We start from the raw sequence: 24,750 nt of genomic DNA, 5'->3' as shown, positions 1-24,750 counted from the left end.
CTGGAAATCCATAGGTTAATCTTTTCTTCCTACTACACAAACCTCAGTAAGTGTCCAGCTGTAGAAATCTCCAAGAGGTGATTTTCATCCTTGGCCCCTACAATTGATCAGCAGTGGTTGTGACCTACTTTTAAGGGGCTGGTAGGGAAGGCGTCATGTATGTATATTTAAGGTTCTGTTTAAAAAGCCTCCCGGTATTCCATCACTTCATTGTTGTTTCCATGGAAGCAGAACCACTGTCAGCAGCAGGAGTCCATTTCAACTGCTGGCTTCCGGTTCTTGTTTCTCTGTTACTATGGAGACTGCCTAGAAAGCAGCAGAGATACCAAAAGTTTAAAAAACAATGATTTGATTACAAACTGTGGTTTTAACTCTAGCTTGAATTAGGTGCTCCCTAGTCTTGGCAGTTTTGAATTTCAAATTATTTTGGGAGACAAATTAATTTTTTTGAATAAAACAAATTTTGAAGTTGTGTTAAAGCTTGTAATCACACTGAAGTTAAAAAACTAAATTGCCGGGACGCCTGGGTGGCTCGGTTGGTTGAGCAGCTGCCTTCGGCTCAGGTCATGTTCCCAGCATCCTGGGATCGAGTCCCACATCGGGCTCCTTGCTCGGCGGGGAGCCTGCTTCTCCCTCTGCCTCTGCCTACCACTCTGTCTGCCTGTGCTCGCTCGTGCTCTCTCTCTCTCTAATAAATAAATTAAAAAAAAAAAAATTAAAAAAAAAAAAAACTAAATTGCCATAGTTTCTGTTACAGTTTAGCCTATACTGAATCAGAAATTTTAGCCATGGGGGGGGCGCCTGGGTGGCTCAATGGGTTAAAGCCTCTGCCTTCTGCTCAGGTCATGATCCCAGGGTCCTGGGATGGAGCTCCGCATAGGGCATCGGGCTCTTTGCTTGGCGGGGAGCCTGCTTCCCTCTCTCTCTCTGCCTGCCTGTCTGCATACTTGTGATCTCTGTCAAATAAAATCTTAAAAAAAAAATTTAAGTGGGGGATTCAAATTAGGGCATGAAAGGTAGAATGTGCAATGAGAAGCCACTCATGATAATGGAAGTAGAAGAGTCCGTGAACAGTAAACTCAAACTAAAGGATGAGTAATGTGTAGAAATGATGAGTGTTTCTTATTTATGTGTGGCACATTTTACCTTCACAACATGTTTTAATTACTTAGATAACTTTCACAGATACATTGTTTAAAAATAAAAACTTGGGTTTAGAAATCAGTGAATTTTACGGACAGAGGCAGGAATCATAGTGATATTTTAATTTTAATTGAAGTTTGAGTAGTTGGAGAGTTAATAAATGTAGACTGTTCCATGGTTAAGAAGTGATAGAGTCTGCTCGTCCCCAAGGCTAGTTATATTTTTGAATTACTCATAAAGGGGAAAAGAGATGGAATAGTAATGTAAAAGCTGTGAAAGGAAGTTTTTTTTTTTTTTTTTTTTTTTAAAGCAAAATTGCAATCCCAATTTGATTGCTGTTTTTCTTTGATGGCTCTCTTTTCAGTCTGGATTCCTCAGCACATGTGAGAAAATCTACATTTGAGCTACAGTAGGCAAAGAATGGCAGGAATGTAGCTTCCGCTGAATCTGGGACCCCAGTCACACCAGGATTCCTTTATTTTTTTCTTGTCTCTCATAAGCGCTTCTCTGATTGGTTCTTTGCGCATTGGCAGAAACTAAGGCTGCTGGCAGTTCCCAGTCCTCTTATTTCCAGCATCAGTAGTGGAGAGGGACTGATTGGCCCAGTTTGTGTTGGGCCAATTCCTCCCTTCTCCAACTGTGGCCAAGAGGGTGGGGTTTGTGACAGAGGACTCACCCTTGACTTACTAGTAAGGGGCAGAGGGACAGAGATCTGAAACACGAATGCTGTTTTCTTTCACACCACCTTGTTACGGGCTGGTAGTGGTAGGGGAGAGGTGGAAGGCTGTGAAGGCGAGAAGAAAGGGCCATTCCCCAGAAGAAATGGAAGATGCTATTCTAGGCAGAAATAAAGTTTTTCTACTAGTAGTCTTTGGAGGAAAAATGCCTGCTTTACTATAATTCAGTTCAGTTCACTTCAGCATCATGGGAACGTTATTTTGTAGGATTTGGTTTAGAAAGAAGCCAAGATTGAAAACCTTTACGATTTAGTGCTTCCTGTATACAGCTAGCTGTCTTTGTTGTGGTGTCTTTTATGTATAGTCTCCTTTAATCTCTGCAGTCATTTGAAGTATATATTTAGAGAATGAGGAGGAGGGTCAGAATTGAGATGATTTATCATAGGTCACATGACTAGTGAGAGGCAGAGCCAGAATTTAGATAACCATGGTTTCCAGAATGTAGTCGAGGGCACTTTCCACTGTATGACAGTTTTTGGTTAACTTCATTCAGAAAATACATAGGGTGAATTATTAAAAAAAATACTGTATATGAAGTGCTTTGATAAAAATGAGTCATGAATGTATAGAATATTATTTGTGAAAGGAGCCTTAGAGATTATATAGTACAGTGGTTTTCAAACTTTTTAACTTTAGTCATGGAATCCTTTCTTCAAATGAAATGTTGTATCACACTGAGGTTTATAAAATGGGTAAAACTTAGGATCATTCCACTCTAGAGAGGAGAGAGCCCAGTACTTCCTTCATGGGCTGGAACACCTCTTTTTCAAGGTCTTGAGTTCTTTGGATACCCTTTGTTTAGAGAAACAGAGCCAGGCAGGGTCAATGACTTGTTCATTTTCATATAATTGTATATTATAAGGATTTCAATTAGTAGTTCTTTTTCTCTTTTTAAAAAGGTTTTATTTTAATTCCAGTTGGTTAACATACATTTTAATTACATTCTTATTTTCAGCTATAAGGTGGGTGACAATTTGTTGTTAACGAAAAAACCATGAAGCTTACAGAAATCAGAGTGAATTCAGAGTTACCTTAAATAATTTTATTCTCCAGTTTCTTGGTACTTTTAGAACATATCAAATCCATGTCGTGGCTCTTACTACACATCTACTGCATTTAGTCCCAGTTTGTTGAATTGGACATTTGCATGCTGCCTGGACAAGGCTAGTCTTCTGTCTCCAGAGCTTTTTTATACTATATTTCTTGTATATCGATACCTCCAATAAAAGGTATTGGGTTCTCATTCTATACTTAAATAGGAAAATTTCCAAATTTAGATAAACCAAATTTATGGTGGTAATATTTAGACCTTGCTAATACTAAAAACTTTGATGTCTGCTCCATTTTGAATATCTCTTCTTTTTAGTTAGAAATGTGAACAAGTGGTGAACTGGGTAAAAAGAAGTTAATCTACATATTGGATAAAAGGAATTCCCTTATTTTTCACATGTCCTGGCTTTGTTTTCTCCTTTAGGAGAGTCAAGCCCTACCCGTCGAGAAGCTGTGAAGAGAAGAACAGCAGAGTATCTCATGCGAGCAGAGAGTCTCTCCACCCTTTGTGGAAAACCTCCACTTGATGATGTATCTCAGGTATGTCTTATGTTTCATTTTGTATTTTCTTTAGCCATTTTTGCTGTCTTGTCTCTTGGCTTTATTTATAATTAGAATGAGCATTTTGGTCTTTGGAATTTTATCAATAATTTTCTAATAAGTTATTGGTGGGAAGAAAAAGCATTGAAGTGAACCACCAAATGTGGAATAAAACGGGACTTGCTTTCTCCTCTTTCTCAGTCAGCCCTTTGTCCCTTACTCTACCTTTAAAACTCACTGTGTAAAATGATGGTAATTTGTACTGAATTTTATTTGAAAACTTTTTAAGGTTAACTAATGATTTTTGTACAATGCCTCTACAGTTTTATTGATTCATGCTAAAAGTAATTATTTAAGCATAAGTCCTACATGTGGCTGCTATAGATCACCAAGAATTATAAAGGCATAATTCTAACAGGGTTTTTTAGGTTTTTAGGTTTCTATCTGGTCTAGAAAGCAGGTGAATCAGCTTAAAACATTGGAAACATTGTGATTTATTACTGTTTTTATGTCATATTTATCTGGATTTGGTACAATCAAGAATTAACTTTTCTATTTTTCTTATTTTCTGATACAGTGAAGAATTATATCTTCTAGAGATGGGAAAAATGCTTATTTTCTTAATTAATCTAAGTTGCAGGTGGGCTTTTTCATATCCCACCTGTGTCATTTGAAGCCATAGAAGACTGGATAATCTTAACTTCAGTTTCTATATCTGAATAATGATAATAGTAATTCCTTTCTGGGTTATTGTAAGGACTAAGTGAGTTCAAAAAAAAATCACTCATATATACATATGCAAATATACATATATATGCAAATCAAGTGCCTACCTCATAAAAAGACTAGCCTATAAGCTAATAAGAGTAGTTTACTAAGTTTTAGCCCTTCAGATACTGCTTTGTATAATTTTTCCCATATTTTTTTATGCTTATATACTGTTTGACAATTGTAACATGTCTCAATTTTCTCATTTTAAAAATAGCCCAATACTTAATCTTGATTCATTGGACCATTAGACTTTTTGTTGCTGATTTTCTGAGTCCTTTTCATTTTGTGTGTGATCTTTTCAAAATATGCAGTTATCAAATAAATACTTATTAGTGAGAATTTTCAATGTTAAGTGACCATTACTTTTTTTTTTTTTGAGAGAGCGAGAATGCATGTTCCCCGGGGCGGCAGTGGAGGTGGGGAAGGCAGGCGGGAGACAGAGGGAAAGAGAAAGAATCTTAAGCAGGCTCCATGCCCAGTGCAGAGCCCAATGTGGGGCTTCACGACCCTGAGATCATGACCTGAACTGAAGTCAAGAGTTGGGCACTTAACCGGTTGACTGAGCCACCCAGGCGCCACCTGATCATTACTTTTAGAATTAAAAAATTATATTCTGATTTGGAAGTAATATACTTTTGTTACTTGTTCTTATATAATGAATATATTTTAAATAAGATATCTGCTGTTTCATTTTCAGATTATTCTGTGTTCTGTTTGCTAATCTTTTCCTATTTTCTATCGTTGTTTTAATTGTATTATTGAGTTTATTTTTTAAACTCCTTACCATTTTATCCTTTTTAAATGGAATATTTATGGACTATTTATATTTAATATAAATTTAAATATGATTATCCATTTAAATATATTTATTATTATTATTTATTTTATTTTACTTTATTTTTTTATTACCTTTTTAAAAATTAACATATAATGTATTATTAGCCCCAGGAGTAAATATAATATTTAATGGAATATTTACTTAAATATTCCATATCTGTCTAAATATTCCATTAAATATAATATTTAAATGGAATGTTTATCTAAAGATTACTTTGAATTCAAGTCTTATTTTCTTTGGGGTTGACAGCCCTCCCTATGTCCAATCCTGATATGTACATTCTCAATTCCATTTTGGGGGACAATTATAAAATATTAAACAGGATGGGCCTCTATGAACTTACTTATTTTACTAATTCATCTTATATACAAATGTTCTAACAGTTTTAGAAAATTACTAGACTTTATTCTTCCCATTAATATTAATTTTGAATATTCTACCTATTCGTACTCCTTCAGACTCCCTGCTTATGCAGACTCTGTTACAGTTTTCCATAATCACTTCTGTGAACAATAATTTATTAAGGAAATAAATATATAAAGCCTGCTGTTTAGCTTTTGATTTGGAGAAAGGAACCATGAAATATATCAGTCAGAAATTCCCTTCAAGCATAAATTCTAATGAAAATAAAACAAAGGAGATCTAATACAGGAGAACTGGTTACATTAGATTATATATTAATTCACTAAGCATTTGTTAAGACTCTCTATTTATACATTATCAAACTGATATACTTTGGAGTTATACAAAAGATAATGACACAGTCTCTGCTTTTGCAAACACTATATAGTATAATTGAGGCCCTCAAGTATGCACGTCACTGAGGAAACAAAGGTTAAGAGAGACTGGTAAAGAGTCATGTAGAATAGTAGGAACTTGTATCAAAAGGGGTAAAAAGAACTACCCAGTAAATCAGATTTGATGTGCTAGGATTTTTTTCAACTCTTAGGCAAGGAAGCTAGAGGACAGTTTTTCTTGCTAGAACAAGATGTTTCTCTTTTATGGTTAGTATTTGCTTTTTGTTCACTGTATTTTATGCTGTTGAACCTGACTCTTAGGTCAGGAGCATGCTTGATTATTTTCTTTTCTATTATTTAACTTAAATGTCTTCTCCATGTTCTTGATGAGCTTGGTGAATTCACTGTTTCCTTCTTTAACCCTCTTTGGGCTTCAGTTTCAACCAACACAATAAGAGGATCGGTATAAATGATTTCTAAGGTCCATTCTGTGCAAAGCAGATGTCATTTCTCTCTAGAATCCATATGCAGATATTTCTTTCTAGCCTTATTGATTAGGAAAATAAAGGAATTCCTTCTGGTTTTAAGATTTTATGTTGATTGTTGTTTTCCCCATTGGTGCAGTCCAGGTCATGACTCATTCCACTGGAGTTTTCTGTGATGATTTAAGCTTTTGCTTTATTGAATTTATTTATGAGACTCTTTTGTGGTAAATATAAAAGTTCTGAACTTTCCAGTCATTGATGGTAATATCCTTTTTAAAAAAGGACAGAAAGGAGCAAAAGCATGCTTTGTTTTCTTCATTGCTTCATTATTAACAGGCTCTAAGGAAACTTAAGGGGCAGGTTTCAGAAAAAAAAGGAAGTGAATTTTGAAGTAAAGGTGAAGTCTTACTTAACTGATGGAGACAGAGTTCTTTTTCTTTTTTTTTTTATTGGAAATGACTTCAAAGGATTTAAGAATTAATATTAAAAGAGTATTTTCCTGGAAAAGACTTAGAATAGGTTTTCTGCTCTTTAGCTCTAGGAATTTTAAACCAAAATGATTGAAATTTAGGAAAAGACAATAAATGGTCTATATTTAGGACACAAAAGATTGTATAGTTTCTAAAGTGTGAATACATTTTTTGTCATGCAGTTGAACAAGGTGTGAATGAAAATTAGTATGTAGAATACGTGCCTTTCCTGAATATCTGTAGATTTTGAGTACAATTGATGTAATATTGAAAATATTTTTCTGTTGTGCATTTTGTTGACTGGCCTTATTGATATTTCTCAGTTTTCCTCTAGGAAATATTTTAGAATGAGTATTGTGTCACCGTTAGTGAGACATGGCCCAAGCAGTGATGGTAGTCAGTGGCAATCCACCTCAGTAGGAGGACATCCTTGAAATGTGATCTAAGAAAGGCTTAGGAAACCAGGTTGGAGGGTTAATAAGTTGCCAGTGAAAGTCTCGACAAAACCAAAAATTTACAGATGAAGCCAAGTTCAGAAGCTATTTATAGTTAGCCATCAGGTTTCAGAGTGCAGATTCTTGATATGTTGTTTCTAGTGCTTTCCTTTTACCCTTATCTGCCTAACCACTCCCCCCAACCCCCCCAAACTGTGATTACTCTTAGGTTACTTAAGGACAGGTAGCTAACCCTACTCTAAATATGGTTGGTGGACCAGCAGCATCAGCATTACCTGTTAGTTTGTGGGAAATGCAGATTCACAGCCTCTCTCTGACTGACCAAATCAGAATCTCCATTTTAACAAGGTCCTCTGGTGATCTGCCGACACATTAAAGTTTGACAAGTACCGCCCTCACAGATTGGTAAGAATGGAGGTAGATCTCAGTGAGAACAGTGTTTTCTCCTGTTTTCAGAAGAAAAGTTGCAACTTTAAAGAAATCAGCTTTAAAGAAATCAACAAAAACAAAGGTAAGCATCACTCAGCCATTTAGAGAATGTAGAGCAGAAATCGTAAACAGATTTTATTGGTGTGTTTACTCTAATCCTCTGGTAATGGCTGCCAAGAACACTGTATTATGAGACAGAGTGTGAGATTAACAGAGATAGCTGCCAAGGGCTTCAGCAGTGGAGTGATATGTATTTGCCATCTTTGGTTTTGAAGATTGTTGGATCATCATACATTCTTTTAAGACCCATCATGTATCCCCTCCCCCCCACCTCCTGTGTTTTGTTTTGGTATAGATGAATACAATTGTCCCTTGCTTCTCTAGGCATCTTCTGTTACAGTAGTTAAATATATATGTGGAAATTTCACTTTTTTCATTAAGGAAATCAGCCATGTTTCCTAGAAATATAGTATATTCCCCCATCTCCCATTCCTTTAGCATTGGCTGGAGTTTCCCCAAACATTGTTATATTATTTTATAAGTAAGATTTAATCCCCTCTTATCTATTATCTGGTTTTGTCATCTTAGATTGCTTAACCTTGCCACTTCTCAGTTTTCTCATCTGAAAAAAAAAAGAGAGAATGTTGGACTTGATCTCTGTCTCTTTCTGTTCTTAAAATTCTGTGGATTTATGTTTCCTTTTGCCATCTGAAAAAAGGAATAGATCTATAGGGATTCTACCCAATTTAAACGCTGCATATAAGGAATACAGGATTTTTTATTGATGATTTTATTTCATGATCTTTCTTTGTTCATTTCTCTGATCTTAAACTTTTATAGATGGTGAAAGTGGAAAGAGAACTTTAATGGTCACTTTGCCTTTGGTCTTTCCCCATTACAATTTCACCATTCCCATCTTTGCAGAAGTAACCTTAGTAAATCACTGTTTTCATTGGGTTGTTTCTCATACAAAAACTTGTTTTCTAGACTGTGGAGAATATGGTCCAGACCTGGCATTCAAGGCCTGTGAAAACTGACTGACCCTAAGTGCATAATTTTATTTTCCTTTGTTCTGCAATGTGAACATTTTTTTCCCCACCAGGCCAGTTCCCTTCCAATCCTATCTATAATATCCCTTTCCTTATCCTAATTCCAACATAGCATTTAAAATCATCTTTAGTTCTACTTCTTTCTGAGACTACAGTTTCTCATATACAAACTAGTGACTTATCTTAATCTACTGTCTTGTATTTTTAAAAACTTTTGTTGTTATTTAATTTTTCATGTATTTGGCTTATCCCCTCAAATTAATTATAAACCCTTTGAAGCTAGGGGACCATGACTTTGATGGTTTCTGTTCTTTTCAGTTATAACGCATATAGTGGGCACACAGTCATCATTCACTGAAAGGTACAGTGAGATTTTATAGTTTGCTATCTTTGTTGTTGATTCCTACAGTGAACCAAAACCTTTCTTTGGAAAGTGAAAGATCCAATGACATCAGTGAGTAAGAAGGTATAAGGTAGAAATAGGAGATAGGGGGCACCTGGGTGGCTCAGTCAGTTAAGTGTCTGACTCTTGATCTCAGCTCTGGTCTTGATCTCAGGGTCGTGAGTTCAAGCCCTGCTTTGGGCCCTATGCTGGGTTGCTCAGTCAGTTAAGCATCTGACTTTTGATCTCAGCTCAGCTCTTGATCTTGGGGTCGTGAGATCAAGCCCTGCATTGGGCTCCACGCTGGGTGGCTCAGTCAGTTAAGTGTCCGACTCTTGATCTCAGCTCAGGTGATGATCTCAGGGTCATGAGTTCAAGCCCTGTGTTGGGCTCCATGCTGGGCATGGAGCCTACTTAAAAAAAATTTTTAAAAAAATAAATAAATAGAAGATAGGGATGTTAGACTCATTTGGCCATATTTTTAAAGATAAATATAATGGATAAATTATTATTTAAGGTATTCTTTTCCCTTATAACTTTTCCTTGACATTCCTCTTACCAAAAATCACAAGCAACTCTTACTTTTCCTTGATAATAGAATAGGGGGAGATGAATTTTTAATTATCAGAATGTGTTCTGGAGTAGAATGACTGCAAGCAATATAGAAGAAGTTGGAGCACACTGAAGTTAGTCCTTGCTTGCTCAACCTAAAAACAAACAAAATCTAAAAGCAATTAGAATTGCTGCTGTTAGAAAATTTCACAAATGATAGTTTTCTGAGTTGTAAATGACACCTCATTTATCTGTGTTATCTCCTCTCATTTTCCTCCTCTCTTCCTCCTTCCTCTCTTTTCCTCTCTCCTTCCAACTGACACGCCTAGGCGCTGTATGAAGATGAATGAGGTGTATTTCCTGTTCTCAGGGAGCTCCGTGTCTAGTGATACTGGTCTGCACAAGGACTTGAAGTATCAGAAGTGGTATCTCAGTAACTGTTAATCATGATACTTCATTAACCAGGATATTTATCTTCCATATTTTCCACGGGGAAAACAGTGTTTCCTGTATATTCTGATAGATTTCTGACAACAAACAAGTCTGCTTTGAGAATACATTAAAGGCTTTGTGTCTCCTATTGTCCTCTGCAACATTACCATTTTACTATACAGATTAGTATGACATTGCCTTCCCATTGTAAATGCTAAATGGAGGTGTCTTTGGAGTTTATTTAGACTAAAGTCGTACTTCACTGACAGGGAAACACTAAGACCAATGGCTGGGAAGTTCGGATTATTCTTTTATTGTGCCTTACTCTGAAATATCCTTTCCTGTTTTCACTGATCTTTATCGTAGTTAGCAGACCAAGTTTTCCACAATACACGTGTTCATATATTTAAAAAAAAAAAGTTGTCTTCTCCTGTAAATCATCTCTAGTCTTAAACAACCTTGGTGTAACAATTACTGGTTATATGATGGAGTTTCTGCATTTCTCACAGTTGTTGACAATTCTTCTGGTTAAACTTGAATCTGCCAGTTCTCTTAAAATACATAGTGTATATTTATAAAGTAACATTAAAGGACTATAGTTTCATGATGGGAGAGAATGACTTGTGTTGCCTCTCTCCCCAGGTTTATCGATTATTACATTGTTTTTTAGTACTCCCCTTCTAAATTACTCTTGAGCCATCTGGGGTAAATATAAGGCTGTGATTGATGGTTGGCTCAGTTTCCCATTTGTTACAATGTTTCATTATAGCTGTACAGTTTTGAATTGAATTATTGCTCTAGAAACTATACCAGCTCATTATTTTTTCTTTTTAAAATTTTGTTTTCAATGTTATCATGATTTATTTACTTGCAACTTTTTTCTTGCTTTTTCTTTTTGATTTTCTTTCTTTTTGATTTTATTATTTTTTTATTTTACATTACAGACAAACAGAAACTTCCTCCTTTCATCTTTCCATTCTCTGATTTATGATAAATTTAGTTTCCTTTGGCCTGGCATTTGCTTCAGCAGGCAGTCTTCCTTCAAGTACCTCCCTGATTGATGTATAATCTTTGATATCTTCCATTAGCCTCCAGGATCACTAAGTTCAAGGCCCCCTTGGAACCTAAGGAGCCCTGCCGAGGAGCTGAAGGCCTTCAGAGTCCTTGGGGTGATTGACAAGGTAATTCTTCAGTGTCTCTTCAAGAGTTCCGTCATAAATCGACTGCATGCTGACATTATGTCTTTGAAGCTTTGGATCTTAAGGATATGAAACAAAAGGAGAAAATGACTCAAATGCATCTGCACTTTAAAATAACAAAAGCTGAAGAGAAAAAGCTTTTATCTAAGCAATTCATGTAAGGTCATGCAAAATATATTTGAGCTAAAGGAGAAGGTGCATATTTGTTGGCATTCAAGTTGAGTAAGGGTTTGGTTTTATAAACTTGTTAGAGCAGGGTAAAGATACACTTTTGTTAGTTACGAAGACTTGTTAGTAATTTTCAATGTTAACTGGAGTAGTCAATCTAATGATCAAAAAGAAAATTGGTATTCTCCTAAAAACCACCATTTACTGAATACCTACTGTGTGTCAGGCCGTCTATTAGGCATTTCATGTAAAACAACTTACTTAGTCCTTCCCACAACCCTGCTTTTTCCATCATGGTAGGAAAGTGATAGATAGAACAGGATAATAAGTAACTTGCCGAGAAGTCACATAACTAGTTTAGGGTAGTACTGGAATTCAAAGCTAGATCTTTGTGACTCCAAAAAGCATTTTTTTTCCCCAGTACACAAAACCCCCTCTTTATACACACATACTTTTGTATCTGGAATAAAAATAAAGAGATAACAGGGGTGCCTGGGTGGCTCAGTGGATTAAAGCCTCTGCTTTCTGCTTAGGTCATGATCCCTGGGTCCTGGGATCCAGCCCTGCATCCGGCTCTCTGCTCAGCAGGGAGCCTGTTCCACCCCTCCCCCTCTGCCTACTTGTGATCTCTGTCTGTCAAATAAATAAATAAAATCTTTTAAAAAATTAAAAAAAAAGAGATAACAGAGATATTTGCTATTGAGTTTCCCCAAATTTGGGGACATCTCAGATACATCAAAAATTCACAGTGCTGACTGAGAGCTTACAAATGTAATTTAAAAAACTGTACACAGTAAATCATGTTTTAAATGTATTTATCAACCACCACCTCACCTTTTGGAGTAAAAGAAAATGCTTTATTTAATATTAAAGTATTAATTTAGCCCTTTTAAAAAATATTAACCACCTTTTATGAAGCACCTTAATGTTCATTTGTAACTTACTGTTCATTGAGCAGTTCTTATGTTCTAAAGTATGCATGTGATTTGTTGCTAAAACTGAACAATAAGCAGTATATCTCAAGTAAGTTAGGAACTAAAGGTTTGCGGAATTCTGAAGGGAGTGTCAGGTTGGATATTACATGAAGCTCTCAGTGTCTTATTAAATCTTATAAGCATAATTTTTCTCAAATAAATTCATATAACTGAATTTTGACTTAAAGAATGCTAAGCAGTAGTATTTTTCAACCTGAAATATTTCTTTAATCATGTTTTTCCTAGCTTTTTCAGTTTGGAGAACATTCTGTTTTAGAGTGCAGAGAAGAAGCATAGTAGGAACTGAATAGTTCCTAGTTTCTTGGATTTCTGTGCAAGCAGATACACTTTTTGAATGTACAGTGTCTGTTCCTTCTCTTTGATGTATTTATTTTGATAAAGTATGACCTTTCATTGCTATGCTTTAATCATGAGTAAGTCACCTTGAAGTCCTGGTAATATCTGGTAATATCTGTGAGTCTCACATGTTTATCCAAACAAGCACTTTCAGCAGTGGAGGAATTCTTAAATTTCTGTGCTGAGGCACAACTTGCCGCTGTCTTTATTCTGTTAACCTGGGAAGTGTGTTTGGTGTTGAGAAGGTGACATTTAACTTTCTAAGTAGAGATAAGGAAATATGTATTTGGGAATTAATAAGCTTTGCAAAGAATCTTTTTAAAAATTTGCAACAGAGTCACTCTTTGTAAAAACATTATTAGATTTTTAAAAATTTGAATTATTTTAAGATAAATTCTTTTCAGTTTGGGTTTTAGAAACTGGAAGTTTGGAAGAACAGTGTTGAATACATTGAAATGGCTAGCAGATACATAGGATATATTAATCTAAGCCTATACAGACCACAGTTTCTCTGATTCTGTTTCATAACAGTATTTGTTCTTTATGAGTTATTTTGAATGTTATTGTCTATAAACTTAGGAAAATAAAATGTCCCTAGGGATGGGATTTTAGACTTTTATTTTTAATTTTTTATCTTATTTTTTAAAGATTTTATTTATTTATTTGACAGACAGAGATCACAGGTAGGCAGAGAGGCAGGCAGAGAGAGAGAGGAGGAAGCAGGTTCCCCGCTGAGGAGAGAGCCTGATGTGGGGCTTGATCCCAGGACTCTAGGATCATGACCTGAGCTGAAGGCAGAGGCTTTAACCCACTGAGCCACCCTGGCGCCCCGATTTTAGACTTTTAAATAGAAAGTAAATCAGATCTTCTCATCAATATCTAGACTGTAAGCTCTATGAGAACAAGATCTTGTCTTTCTTGTTCTCTGTATTCTCAATGCCTAGAATCATACTTGACACATAATGGGTCCTTAATAAGTATTTGTTGAAGGAATAAATTGAAACGTAAATAATTTTAAATATATCATATGTAGAGTGACACCTGCTGGTATAATGTGAGACTGCTCCCTATTAACCATTGTTCAAGACACTCAGGTATCTGCACCCAGAGAGATACTCATTCCATAGCTGTCTCCTGGTCTAGTATTTAAAGAGAAATAAGTGACTTTTTCTTCAACTGGGATAATAAAATCCTCCATTAACATATATATTCAACAAGGAATTTAAGCATTAGGGTTCTTGGAATATAAATAAGCAGATGTTGTTAATATCCCTATAGGATACAACCAGAAATAAATGAGTACAAGTTTTCAAATTTTAGGTAATGAGTAAAGATACCTTTTAAGAATTAAGATTGACCAAAGGCAGACTGGATTCCATCATATCCATCCATCCATTCCACTTGTTTTTTGTCATTAGAGATGTTCAAGGCTGAAGGGTCATTGGTGGGGATGTTGTAGAAGGAATTCAAGCACTGGATGGATTTTTACATTAGATAACTTCTAAAGATTTCTTTTAGCCCTCAGAGTCACTTACACATAGTCCTCATGTAGTAATAGCAAGGGAAAGTAGAAATTGGTAGAAAACCAATACTTTGATGAGAAGGATGGATTGCTGTTGTTTCCACAGAAGTTTGTGTATGTGTGCATGCAAACTTTTGTGTTTGTGTGCATGAGGTATGTAAATATAGGGTATGTATATGATTGCATGTATGAGGATTATTTATATACAGGTAATTTGCTGTTGAATTAGAAGTCTGGATGGGTCATTTGACTGATAGTAGAATGCCCAAATGCAGGGAGAGTTGCTGAGAAAGTTCATGATTGAATAACTTACCTACAAAAAGGATAAAGGTATCTGTAGTCTGTTAAATAGTAATATGCTAATGGCAGTTTCCTGGTCTTTATATTGTGCTATAGCTATATAAGATACCACCATTGGGAGAAGCTGGATGAAGGGTACATGGGACTCTACTATTTATTGCAACTTCCTGTACATTTGAAAAAGGGTTAAAAAAAAAGACTTGGAGGACACTGACTTAAACAGCAGAGTAATAATACCAAGATATGTTCTCTTCATGTCCAGTTAACTCTTCTGGGTTGTGTGTAGCCAGAGTTGTCCTGCATATGGGTGTGTGTCTACTGTTTCCAAGGTCAATCAGTGAAGATAACTTGCTCATATTCATTCCAGCTCCTTAAAAAACAACTTTAGTAGGATGCTTGATAAATCATTGTTATAAGAGATGCCACGTACTTTGTAAAAGTGATCACTATTACATGAAATGCCTTGGCATTTTGTAATCAAGATAGCTTCTCAACTTCATCTCAAGCTTGGCAGGCAGAATCTTAGTTTGACTTGTCATTGGAAAAGTACAATTTTAGTTTAAATATTTTTGAGAAAATTTGTGTAGATTGTTCACATTGAGTAGATGTTGAGAGAACCTTAAAAAATAAGTACAGGGGTGCCTGGGTGGCTCAATTGGTTAAGCTTCTGACTCTTAATTTCAGCTCAGGTCATGATCTCAGGATTGTGAGATCAAGGCCCACATAGGGCTCCACGGGGCATGGAGCCTGCTTGGGATTCTCTTTCTCCCTCTCTCTCTGCCCTGCCTATCCCCCGACTCACATACATACTTTCTCTCTCTCAAAAAAAAAAAAAAAGGTACTTATTTTTTAAGCTTCCTAAATAATATTTTCTATGATGATATACAATAAGGTGTCCTTATTGGGAACACAGAAGCATCAATATTTGGGTATTTGCTCATTGAGAGAACATTGGGTTAAACCGGATTAAGAGGAATTTGTTCTTTATTTAAACAGTGGGTCAAAAGTATTACCTAAATGATATCAAATTACAAGTGTTGCACTTTTGCTTCTGGAAAGATGGAGTTGCTTATAGAAAGAGATACTTTTCCATATGTTTTTCTGCTCAGCATAACTAAAACTCTGGATGTTATAAAGAAAACAAACAATAAGAAGATTGGAAATTACAGAGTAGAAGGAAGACTGACTAAGGACCATGGGATCCAATGACTGTATAGTGGTGAATTCCCTGTACTTGCTTTTCCTCACATACTCCAGGCTGGATGTTGGAGAAATGGGCACCGCAGCAATGCTAACAGGAACAGACCGAAAACAAACGTAACAAAACCCTGCTCTTTTTAGCCAAAGGACTATGAAATGGGAAGCTTAGTGAGACAGAAAACTTTTAGACAATAACCACTCTACTCCAGCCAACACCACAGAAAAACTTTGGCTTATAACATATGCAAAATATCCAGTTTTCTGTAGAAAATCATTGAGAATCAGGGCACCTGGGTGGCTCAGTTAGTTAAGCATCTGCCTTTGGCTCAGGTCATGATCTCAGGGTCCTGGGATCAAGCCCTGTGTCAGACTTCCTTCTCAGCAGGGAGTCTGCTGCTCCCTCTCCATCTGCCTCACCCCCAGCTCATGCTCTCCCTTTCTTTCTCCCTCTCTCTCTCTCAAATAAATAAAATCTTAAAAATTATTGAGGAAAGACACTGAGATGACACAGACAGCCATAATAAAAACGTTTTGGTGAGCAATTACAAAAACATACGAAACAAACAAAAAATAGAAAGTCTCAACAAAGAAATGGAAGATATAAAGAAAAGCCAAATGGACGCTTTAGAACTAAAAAATACAATGAGAAAGAGAGGCAAAACCAAACCTCAGTGGACTCAAAAACAGAATGATAGGACAGAGGAAATAGTGAGTTTGAAGATAGGACATTAGGAATTAACCTAATCTAAGGAGAAAATAAATGGCGGGGGTGGGGGATGAACAGAGACAGGAACCTGCGAGACTAAATCAAAAGTTCTAACTTGTGTTTCATTAGGATCAGAGATGAAGAGGAGAATGAGGGTGAAGCTGAAAAGTATTTGAAGAGATAATGGCCAGACATAAACCTACAGATTCAAGAAGGTGAATCCAAGAAAGGATAAATCCAAAGCAGTTCATGGCAAGGCACCTCATAGTCAAACTTCTTAAAAACTAGACAAAGAAAAAAATGTGAAAACAGTGCAAGGGAAACAACACTTCACCTATAGAGGAAAAACAGTTTGAATGCCAATGGATTTCTCATCACAAACCATTGAGTCCATAAAAAATGGCACACCATTTTTTAAGTCCTGAAAGAAAAGAACTGTGTCAACCCAGAATTCTGATCCTGTGAAAATATTCTTCAAAAATGAAGGGGAGATCAGTCATTCTCAGATGAATGAACACTAAGAGAATTTGCCACAAGTTAATTTATCCTAAAAGAATAGCTAAAGTAAATTCTCTAAACACAATGGAAATATTAAAAGTTGGAATCTTAGAACATCAGGAAGGAAGAATGAACAGTGAAAAGGGTAAATATGAGTAAATACTTTCCTTTTCCTCTTGAGTGTTCTAAAATATGTTTTATGGTTTAACAAAAATTGTAACTGACCTATTTCTAAATGTATGTAGAGAAAATATTTAAGACAATTATGTTATAAATGAGGGAGTATAAAGGGATATAAAGAGATAATTTCTCTACACTTCATTTGAAATGGTAAAATGACAACATGAGAAGACAGTGGTCTTATATAAATATAATAACTAGAGCAAACACTGAAAATGCTATAAAAAGAGATATACTAAAAAAACACTATAGATAAACAAAATAAAATTCTAAGAAATGTTAAAGTAATGCACAGTAAGGCAGGCAAATGAAAACACACAAAAAACAAACAGAAAACTTAAAGGAGGTTCCAGAGCAAAGAAAATGATCAGAGCCAGAGAGGAATATTATGTGATGATAAGAGTCAGTCCACCAAGAGCACACAGCAGTACTGGGTACGTATACACAAGACATTGGTTTGTTGAATATATAATTGAATGAATACAAAAGAACATACTAGAATTGATTGGGGGGAAAAAGTCGATGGGACACAGCCAAAGCATGCTGATAGGAATTTTTATAGCACTAAATGCTTGCATTAGAAAAGAAGAAAAGTTCCAAATCAATAAAAACTGTAACTCCCCCTCCAAGAAACTGAAAAAGAACAAAATAATCCTTAAGCAAGCAGAAGGAAATAAAAAGAGTAGTGGTCAGTGAAATGCAAATAAAAATCATAGAGAAAAATCAGTGAAACACAAAGTTGGTTCTTTGCAAAGTAAAATTAATAAACCTTTAGCAAGACTGACAGAAAAATAAATGAGAAGACAGAAATTACTTGTCAGTAATGAAATAGGATAGTATTACAGGTCCCACAGATATTAAAAAGAAAACAAAGGAACAGTACAGACAACCCTATACATGTGAATTTGATGATTTAGATGAAATGGACCAATTTGGGATGCCTGGGTGGCTCAGTTGGTTAAGCCGCTGCCTTCAGCTCAGGTCATGATCCCAGGGTCCTGGGATTGAGTCCCTCATCGGGCTCCTTGCTCCGTAGGGAGCCTGCTTCTCTCTCCTGCCACTCTGCCTGCTTGTGGGTGCGCTCTCTCTCTCTCTCTCTCTGACAAATAAATAAATAAAACCTTTAAAAAAAAAGAAATGGACCAATTTGTAGAAGAGCGTAGACTATCATCCAGTATGAAGTGGATAATTTGTATAGTCCTATTACTATTAAGAGCATTGTATTTACAATTAAAATACTCCTAAAGTGAAATTGTGGGGCTCAAATGGTTTTACTGGAGAATTTTACTGAATTTTTAAAGAATTAACACCAATTATGCATATCCTTTTCCAGAAAATAGAAGAAGGTGAAATAGTTCCCAGTTCATTTTATGAGGTCAGTGTTGCCCTAATACCAAAATCAGAAAGTACAAAAAAAAAATTTACAGGCCATTATTTCTCATGAATGTAGATACAAAAATCTTCAAAATATTAGCAAATAGAAATCAGCAGTATCTAAGAGGAATTATGTACTGTGACCAAGTAGGGTTGATTCCAGGGATACAAAGTTGGTATAGTGTTTGAAAACCAGTCTGTGTGGGCATTAAGGAGGGCATGTGATGTGATGAGCCCTGGGTGTTACATGCAACTGATGAATTATAGAATACTACATCTGAAACTAATGATGGCTAATTGAATTCAAATAAAAAAATCAATCAGTGTAATCCAACTACAGTAATAGGATAAAGAAGAAAAATCACATGATCATAGAATTGATGCAGAAAACATTAAAAAAACTCAACACCAGTTCATGGGGGAAAAAAACCTCTCTAAAAACTAGGAATAGAGGGGAACTTCTTCAACTTGGTAAAGATTAGCTGCAGAAAACTTAGAGCTAATGGCATGCTTCATGGTGAACGACTAGATGCTTTGCCCCTTAAGATCAGGAACAAGGCAGATTCTTAGCACTTTTATTAAATATAGTATTAGAAGTTCTAGAAAGTGCTATTCAAGAAGATAAGGAAATAAGAAGCATATAGATTGGAAAGGAAGAAATAGAATTGTCTGTATTTGAAGATGACATAACGGTTTACACATAAAAAACCATTGGAATCTACCAAAAAAATCAGAACTAAGAAGTGAATTTAGCAAGGTTGCAAGACATAAAATCACCATACAAAAATGTTGTATTTCTGCATACTAACAGTGAACACATAGAAACTGGAATTAAAAATACGGTACTCTTTATAGTCATAAATGATACACAGTTTTAACAGAATTCCTATCAGATTTTCAAGAAGGTTTTTTTGTATGTGTATTGATGTAGGCGAGATTATTAAAACATTTATATGGGAAGGTATAGGAACTATAATTGCTAAAACAATTTTGTAAAAAGAATAAAGTGGGTATAATCACTTGACTTGATTTCAGGAGGTGCATAGCTACAACAGTCAAGACTGTGGTATTGGTGTACAGAGACACACATAAATCAGTGGAACAGAATAGAGAATGTATGGCCAGCTGACTTTTGACAAAGGTGCAAAAGCAGTTCAATGTAGGAAGGATAGTTATTTTAACATAGAGTGCTGAAGCAATTGAATATCCATTACCAAACAACAACAACAACAGAACCCCCAAAAACCAAATCTTTGGCCTGTTATCTCACACCTATACAAAAATTAGCTCAAAATGGATCACACATTTAAATGCAAAACATAAAACTTTTAGAAGTAAACATAGGAAAATCTTTAGGACCCAAGTGTTGGTTTATAAGAGGTCTTAGACATGTTGCTGAAAGCATGATCCATAAAAGGAAAAATTGACATATTAGACTATCAAGATTAAAAACTTTGGGTCTGCAAGAAGTTTATTAAGAGGCTGAAAAGATAAGCTACAGACTGGGAGAAATTATTTGCAAATTGCATATATTACCAAAAACTCATTTAGAATTTATATAGAATCTTGAAACTCAATATTAAAAACCCAAACAATCCAACTAGAAAATTACCAGAAGATATGAAAAACCATTTCACCAATTGAAATTATGGTAAATTAGCACATGAAAAGATGTTCAACATCAATAGTCATTAGAGAAATGCAAAATAAGATCACAGAGATATCACTATAAACCTATTAGAAACCTTCCTTTGTAATAGCCCCAGTGTGGAAACAGCCAAAGTATCTTACAGTAAGTGAACAGTTAAACTGTAGTGCATTAATACCACGTGATATTACTCATCAATAAAAAGGGATGAACTGTGAAAGTACACATCTGCTGGGTTGAATGTATGAAGTTCATTATCTTGAGTTCAAAAAAGCCACTCTCAAAAATAATTATACCTTGTATGATTCCGTATATATACATTTTCAAAGTGATGAAACTAATATTTCTCTTCTTTCATTTCCCATAGTTCATTCTTTTTTTAAAGGTTTTATTTATTTATTTGATACAGAGTGAGAGCACAAGCAGGGGGACCAGCAGGCAGAGAGAGAGGGAGAAGCAGGCTTCCCACTGAGGCTTTAACCGACTGAGCCACCCAGGTGACCCTCCCATAGTTCATTCTATTTAAGAATTGAGGTAGTATAGGACAAAGACATATAAAAGAAATTACCAATAAGGCACATATGGATTAGTAATTATTGCTACAATTTATTGATTACATATTACAGTGAAAGTGAGCTGATTTGATATGGTTCCCTATGTTTTGAAAAATAATATTCTGTTGTAATCTTTAAGAAATCATCCCTGTGGGGGTGCCTGGATGGCTCAGTGGGTTAAAGCCTCACCTTCAGCTTGGGTCATGATTCCAGGGTCCTGGGATCGAGCCCCACATCGGGCTCTCTGCTCAGCAGGGAGCCTGCTTCCTCCTCTCTCTCTGCCTGCCTCTCTGCCTATTTGTGATCTCTGTCAAATAAATAAATAAAATCTTTAAAAAAAAATAAATGATTTTAAAAAAAAGTAAAGGAAATCATCCCTGTGAATGTTACTTTATAATAAATGTATAAGTTATTTTGTCACATATGTAAGAAAACAATATATCCTACTGTATTGTTAGTATTTAGTTTAAATATGTAAATATATTGTCAAAATAGTAGTATACAGTAAAAATTCTCAAGTTAGAACCTGCGAATACCATATAACTGTAGTGTGAATACATTATAGTATATTCAGCTGGACTATAGATGCAGATATATTTAAATGAAGTTGTCTGTTACTGTGGTTTTGTGCATAACATGCTACTAATAATTTTGGTGCTGAAAACCTAGGTTTACAAATAACTTAAAAATACATTTAAGAATTGGGGCATCTGAGTGGCTCAGTTGGTTAAGCATCCAACTCTTGATCTTAGCTCAGGTCTTGATCTCAGAGTCATGAATTCAAGCCCTTCATTGGGCTCCGTGCTGGGCATGGAGCCTACTTAGAAAGAAAATACATTTAAATACCAGTGTAAATACCTTCTGGTTTCTGGTCTGGCATGGAAAGAACTTGGAAGGCTCCACTCCATCCTAACAAGAAGTAAAAAGCTGAACAAACTGGAAAATCGACAACTCTTCTTAGATACTTAAGAGAAGTGAAGTCTTGGGCAAATGGCTGCCCCTAAATTGGGGAGACAGACATACAGATACAGAGAATCACTGCTTACTAGAGCAGAAACCTACATGGGAACTGGTGCCTGGGTAGAAAACCAGACTGTAATTGACAAATTGCCGGAGGCTTAATGGGACAAGTCTGAGAGTTAAAAACTCCAGGGGTTGCCTCCATACTTCTGTGAGTTTTACCTTTTCGGGCTCTACTAGGTTCTCACAATGAGTATTGGAGAAAAATCCCCTCAAGCTTTCATCGAGAGAAGGGGAAAGTAGCCATAACCATTTTGAAATATACCAGGGCATTCTTATTCATAACAAGATTTGTCTTCAAGAGAAATGATTTTACCAGAGCCTAACCAGTGAGGTTTTATGAGAGCCTAACTGGCTTCGGGGAAGGGAAATACCCAGTTCTGGGCAGCTTTAGTCTTGGGTGTAGGGGAAGGAGAGTGCCCAACTTTAATTCCCGTCTGACCTGGTGGGAGGAAAGAGAAATACCCAACTCCAGTTCCCTACAACCATTTAGTTCTACCTATAGCTGGGGAAAATCTGATAGGAAGTTGTGAATTTCACAGCACATGGCCACAGGCTTACTTTTAAATGACTTAGACTTAATCATAGGGCTGTAGAAATCTTTCCTTCCTCCAACATCTATCTTACCACATTACTAAAGTCCTATTTATTGGAGTTCCTTTTACCTAGTACATCACATGCAACTTTCAACAAAAAATTACAATGTGTGCTAAGTGGCAAAACAAGCAAATAAGCAAACCCTTCCCCCTGCCCAAACAAACAAACAAGAAAACCCCACAGTGGTTTGAAGAGACAGCAAGAATCAGAACCAGACTCAGATATGGAGGGATATTGGAATTTATCAGACCAGGAATTTAAAACAGCAATGATTAATATGCTGTGTGCTGGGACAGAAAAAGTAGACAACATGCAAGAACAGATGGGTAGTATAAGCATAGAGATGGAATTTCTAGAAAGAATTTTAAAAATGCCGGAGATAAAAAAATACTATAACAGAGATGAAAAATGCTTTTGATTGGCTCATTGAGAGACTGGACAGGGCTGAAGAAAGAATCTCTCAGCTTGAGGATATGTCAGTTGAAACTTCCAAAACTAAAAAGCAAAGAGAATAAAGACTAAAAATATATGGAACATCCAAGAACTGCAGGATAACTGCAAAGGGCATAATATACATGTATGGGAATACCAGAAGATGAAGAAAGAGAAAGGAACAGTCTTTTCAAAATAATAATGACAATGTGTTCAATTATGTATGCTTATGTATGTGTATGTATATACTTATATATACTTATGTGTAAGTGAAATGAGTAAGAGCAATGATATAAGAGATAGGAGAGATGAATTAGGGGTATTTTGCTATTATAAAGTACTTGCACTACCTGAGAGGCAGTATAGTGTTATTTGAAAGTGGACTTGGATTAGCTGTAAGTGTGTATTGCAAAACTCTAGGGCAACCAATAAGAAAAGTGAGAAAAAAAAAGTATAATTGATATGCTAAAAAAGGAAAGAAAACGGAATCATATAAAATGCTCAGTTAAAGCCACAAATGGCAGAAAATGAATGGGAGAAAAAATAGGAATGAGAACAAGAGCAATGAATAACAGGAAAAAATGTGGGAGGTATCCAACTTTATCAATAATTGTAAACATGAGTGCTCCAAACCAATTAAGAGACAGAAATTGTCAGAATTGATTAAAAAAAATAAAAAGAACCAACTCACCCAAGAAGAAACTTGCAATCTGAATAGGCTTATATCTATTAAAGAAATTAAATCAGTAATTAAGACTCTTCCAAAACAGAAAAAGCATCAGCCTGGATGGGTTCACCGGTGAACTCTACCAGACTTTTAAGGAAGAGATTATACCAATTTCCTAAGATCTCTTTCAGAATATAGAAGCAGAGGGAATACTTCCTAACTCATTTTATGTGGCTAGCATTATTCTAACACTAAAATAAAAGCTATTATAAGAAATAAAGTTTATAGATCAACATCTCTCATGAACATAGGTGCAAAAACTCTAATCAGATTATTAGCAAATTGAATCCAATATAGAAGGAGCTATACACAGTGAATTAAGTGGGATTTATCCCAGGTATGCAAGGCTGGTTTAACATTTAGAAGTCAATTAATGTAATTCAGCATACCAACAGAGTAAAAACAAAACAAAAAATCCCACATTGTGATCAATCAGTTCTGAAGAAGCGTTTGATGTAGTCCGGCACACATTCATGATAAAAACTCTCAACAAATTAGGAATAGAAAGAAACTTCCTCAGCTTAATAAAGAACATTTACAAAAAAACCTACAGCTAACATTCCTTACAGTGAAAAACTTTAAGCTTTTCCATGAAGATCAGGAACAAAGCAAGGATCTTCCCTCTCAGCCTTCCTTTTCTCAGTCTTTCTCCATCCTAGGCATCCTCACTGATGAATAGGACAATTAAAAGAAAGATACGCAGATTGGAAAGGAAGAAAGAAAATTTGTAGATGACATAATCGTCTATGTAAAGAATCTACAAAAAATCTTCTGCTACTAAGTGATTATGGCAGGGTTGCTGCATGCAAGTTTAATGTACAAAAGTCAGTCATTTTCTTATGTGCCAAAAATGAGTAAGGGGAATTTGAAATTAAATACACATACACAAAAACACAGTATCATTTATAGTAGCTCCCTCAAAAAATGAAATACTGGGGTGTCTGGCTGGCTCAGTGGGTAGAACATGCAACTCTGGATCTCAGGGTCTTGACTTAGCCCCATGTTGGGCATGGAGACTACTTTAAAAAAAATACTTAGTTATGAACCTGACAAACTGTGTATACCACCTATATGAAGAAAACTACAAAACTCTAAGGAAACAAATCAAAGAAGAACTAATAAATGGGTAGGTATTCCATGTTCATGGATGGGAAGACTATTCATGTCAAGATGTCAGTTCTTCCCAATTTGATTGATATATTGAGTTCAATCCCAATCAAAATC

General features: G+C 35.6%; 1 protein-coding gene across 5 annotated transcripts in view; it reads left to right on the top strand.

Annotated features, from left to right (window-relative positions):
• RPS6KC1 (ribosomal protein S6 kinase C1) overlaps nucleotides 1-24,750 on the top strand; it is a 178,413-nt gene that overhangs the window by 87,186 nt on the left and 66,477 nt on the right. For all 5 annotated transcript variants that reach the window (XM_080824321.1, XM_080824319.1, XM_080824322.1 and 2 more), the window contains 2 exons: nucleotides 3,355-3,470; nucleotides 11,159-11,251. In XM_080824321.1, coding sequence (XP_080680447.1) covers nucleotides 3,355-3,470; nucleotides 11,159-11,251 — 209 coding nt within the window. The remainder of the gene's footprint in view (nucleotides 1-3,354; nucleotides 3,471-11,158; nucleotides 11,252-24,750) is intronic.

Source organism: Martes martes, assembly GCF_963455335.1.
Source record: "Martes martes genome assembly, chromosome: 15".
In the NCBI taxonomy this organism is placed as follows: Eukaryota; Metazoa; Chordata; class Mammalia; order Carnivora; family Mustelidae; genus Martes; species Martes martes.
The sequence above is the reverse complement of the archived record's forward strand: the minus strand, read 5'-3'. Positions and strand labels throughout refer to the sequence as shown.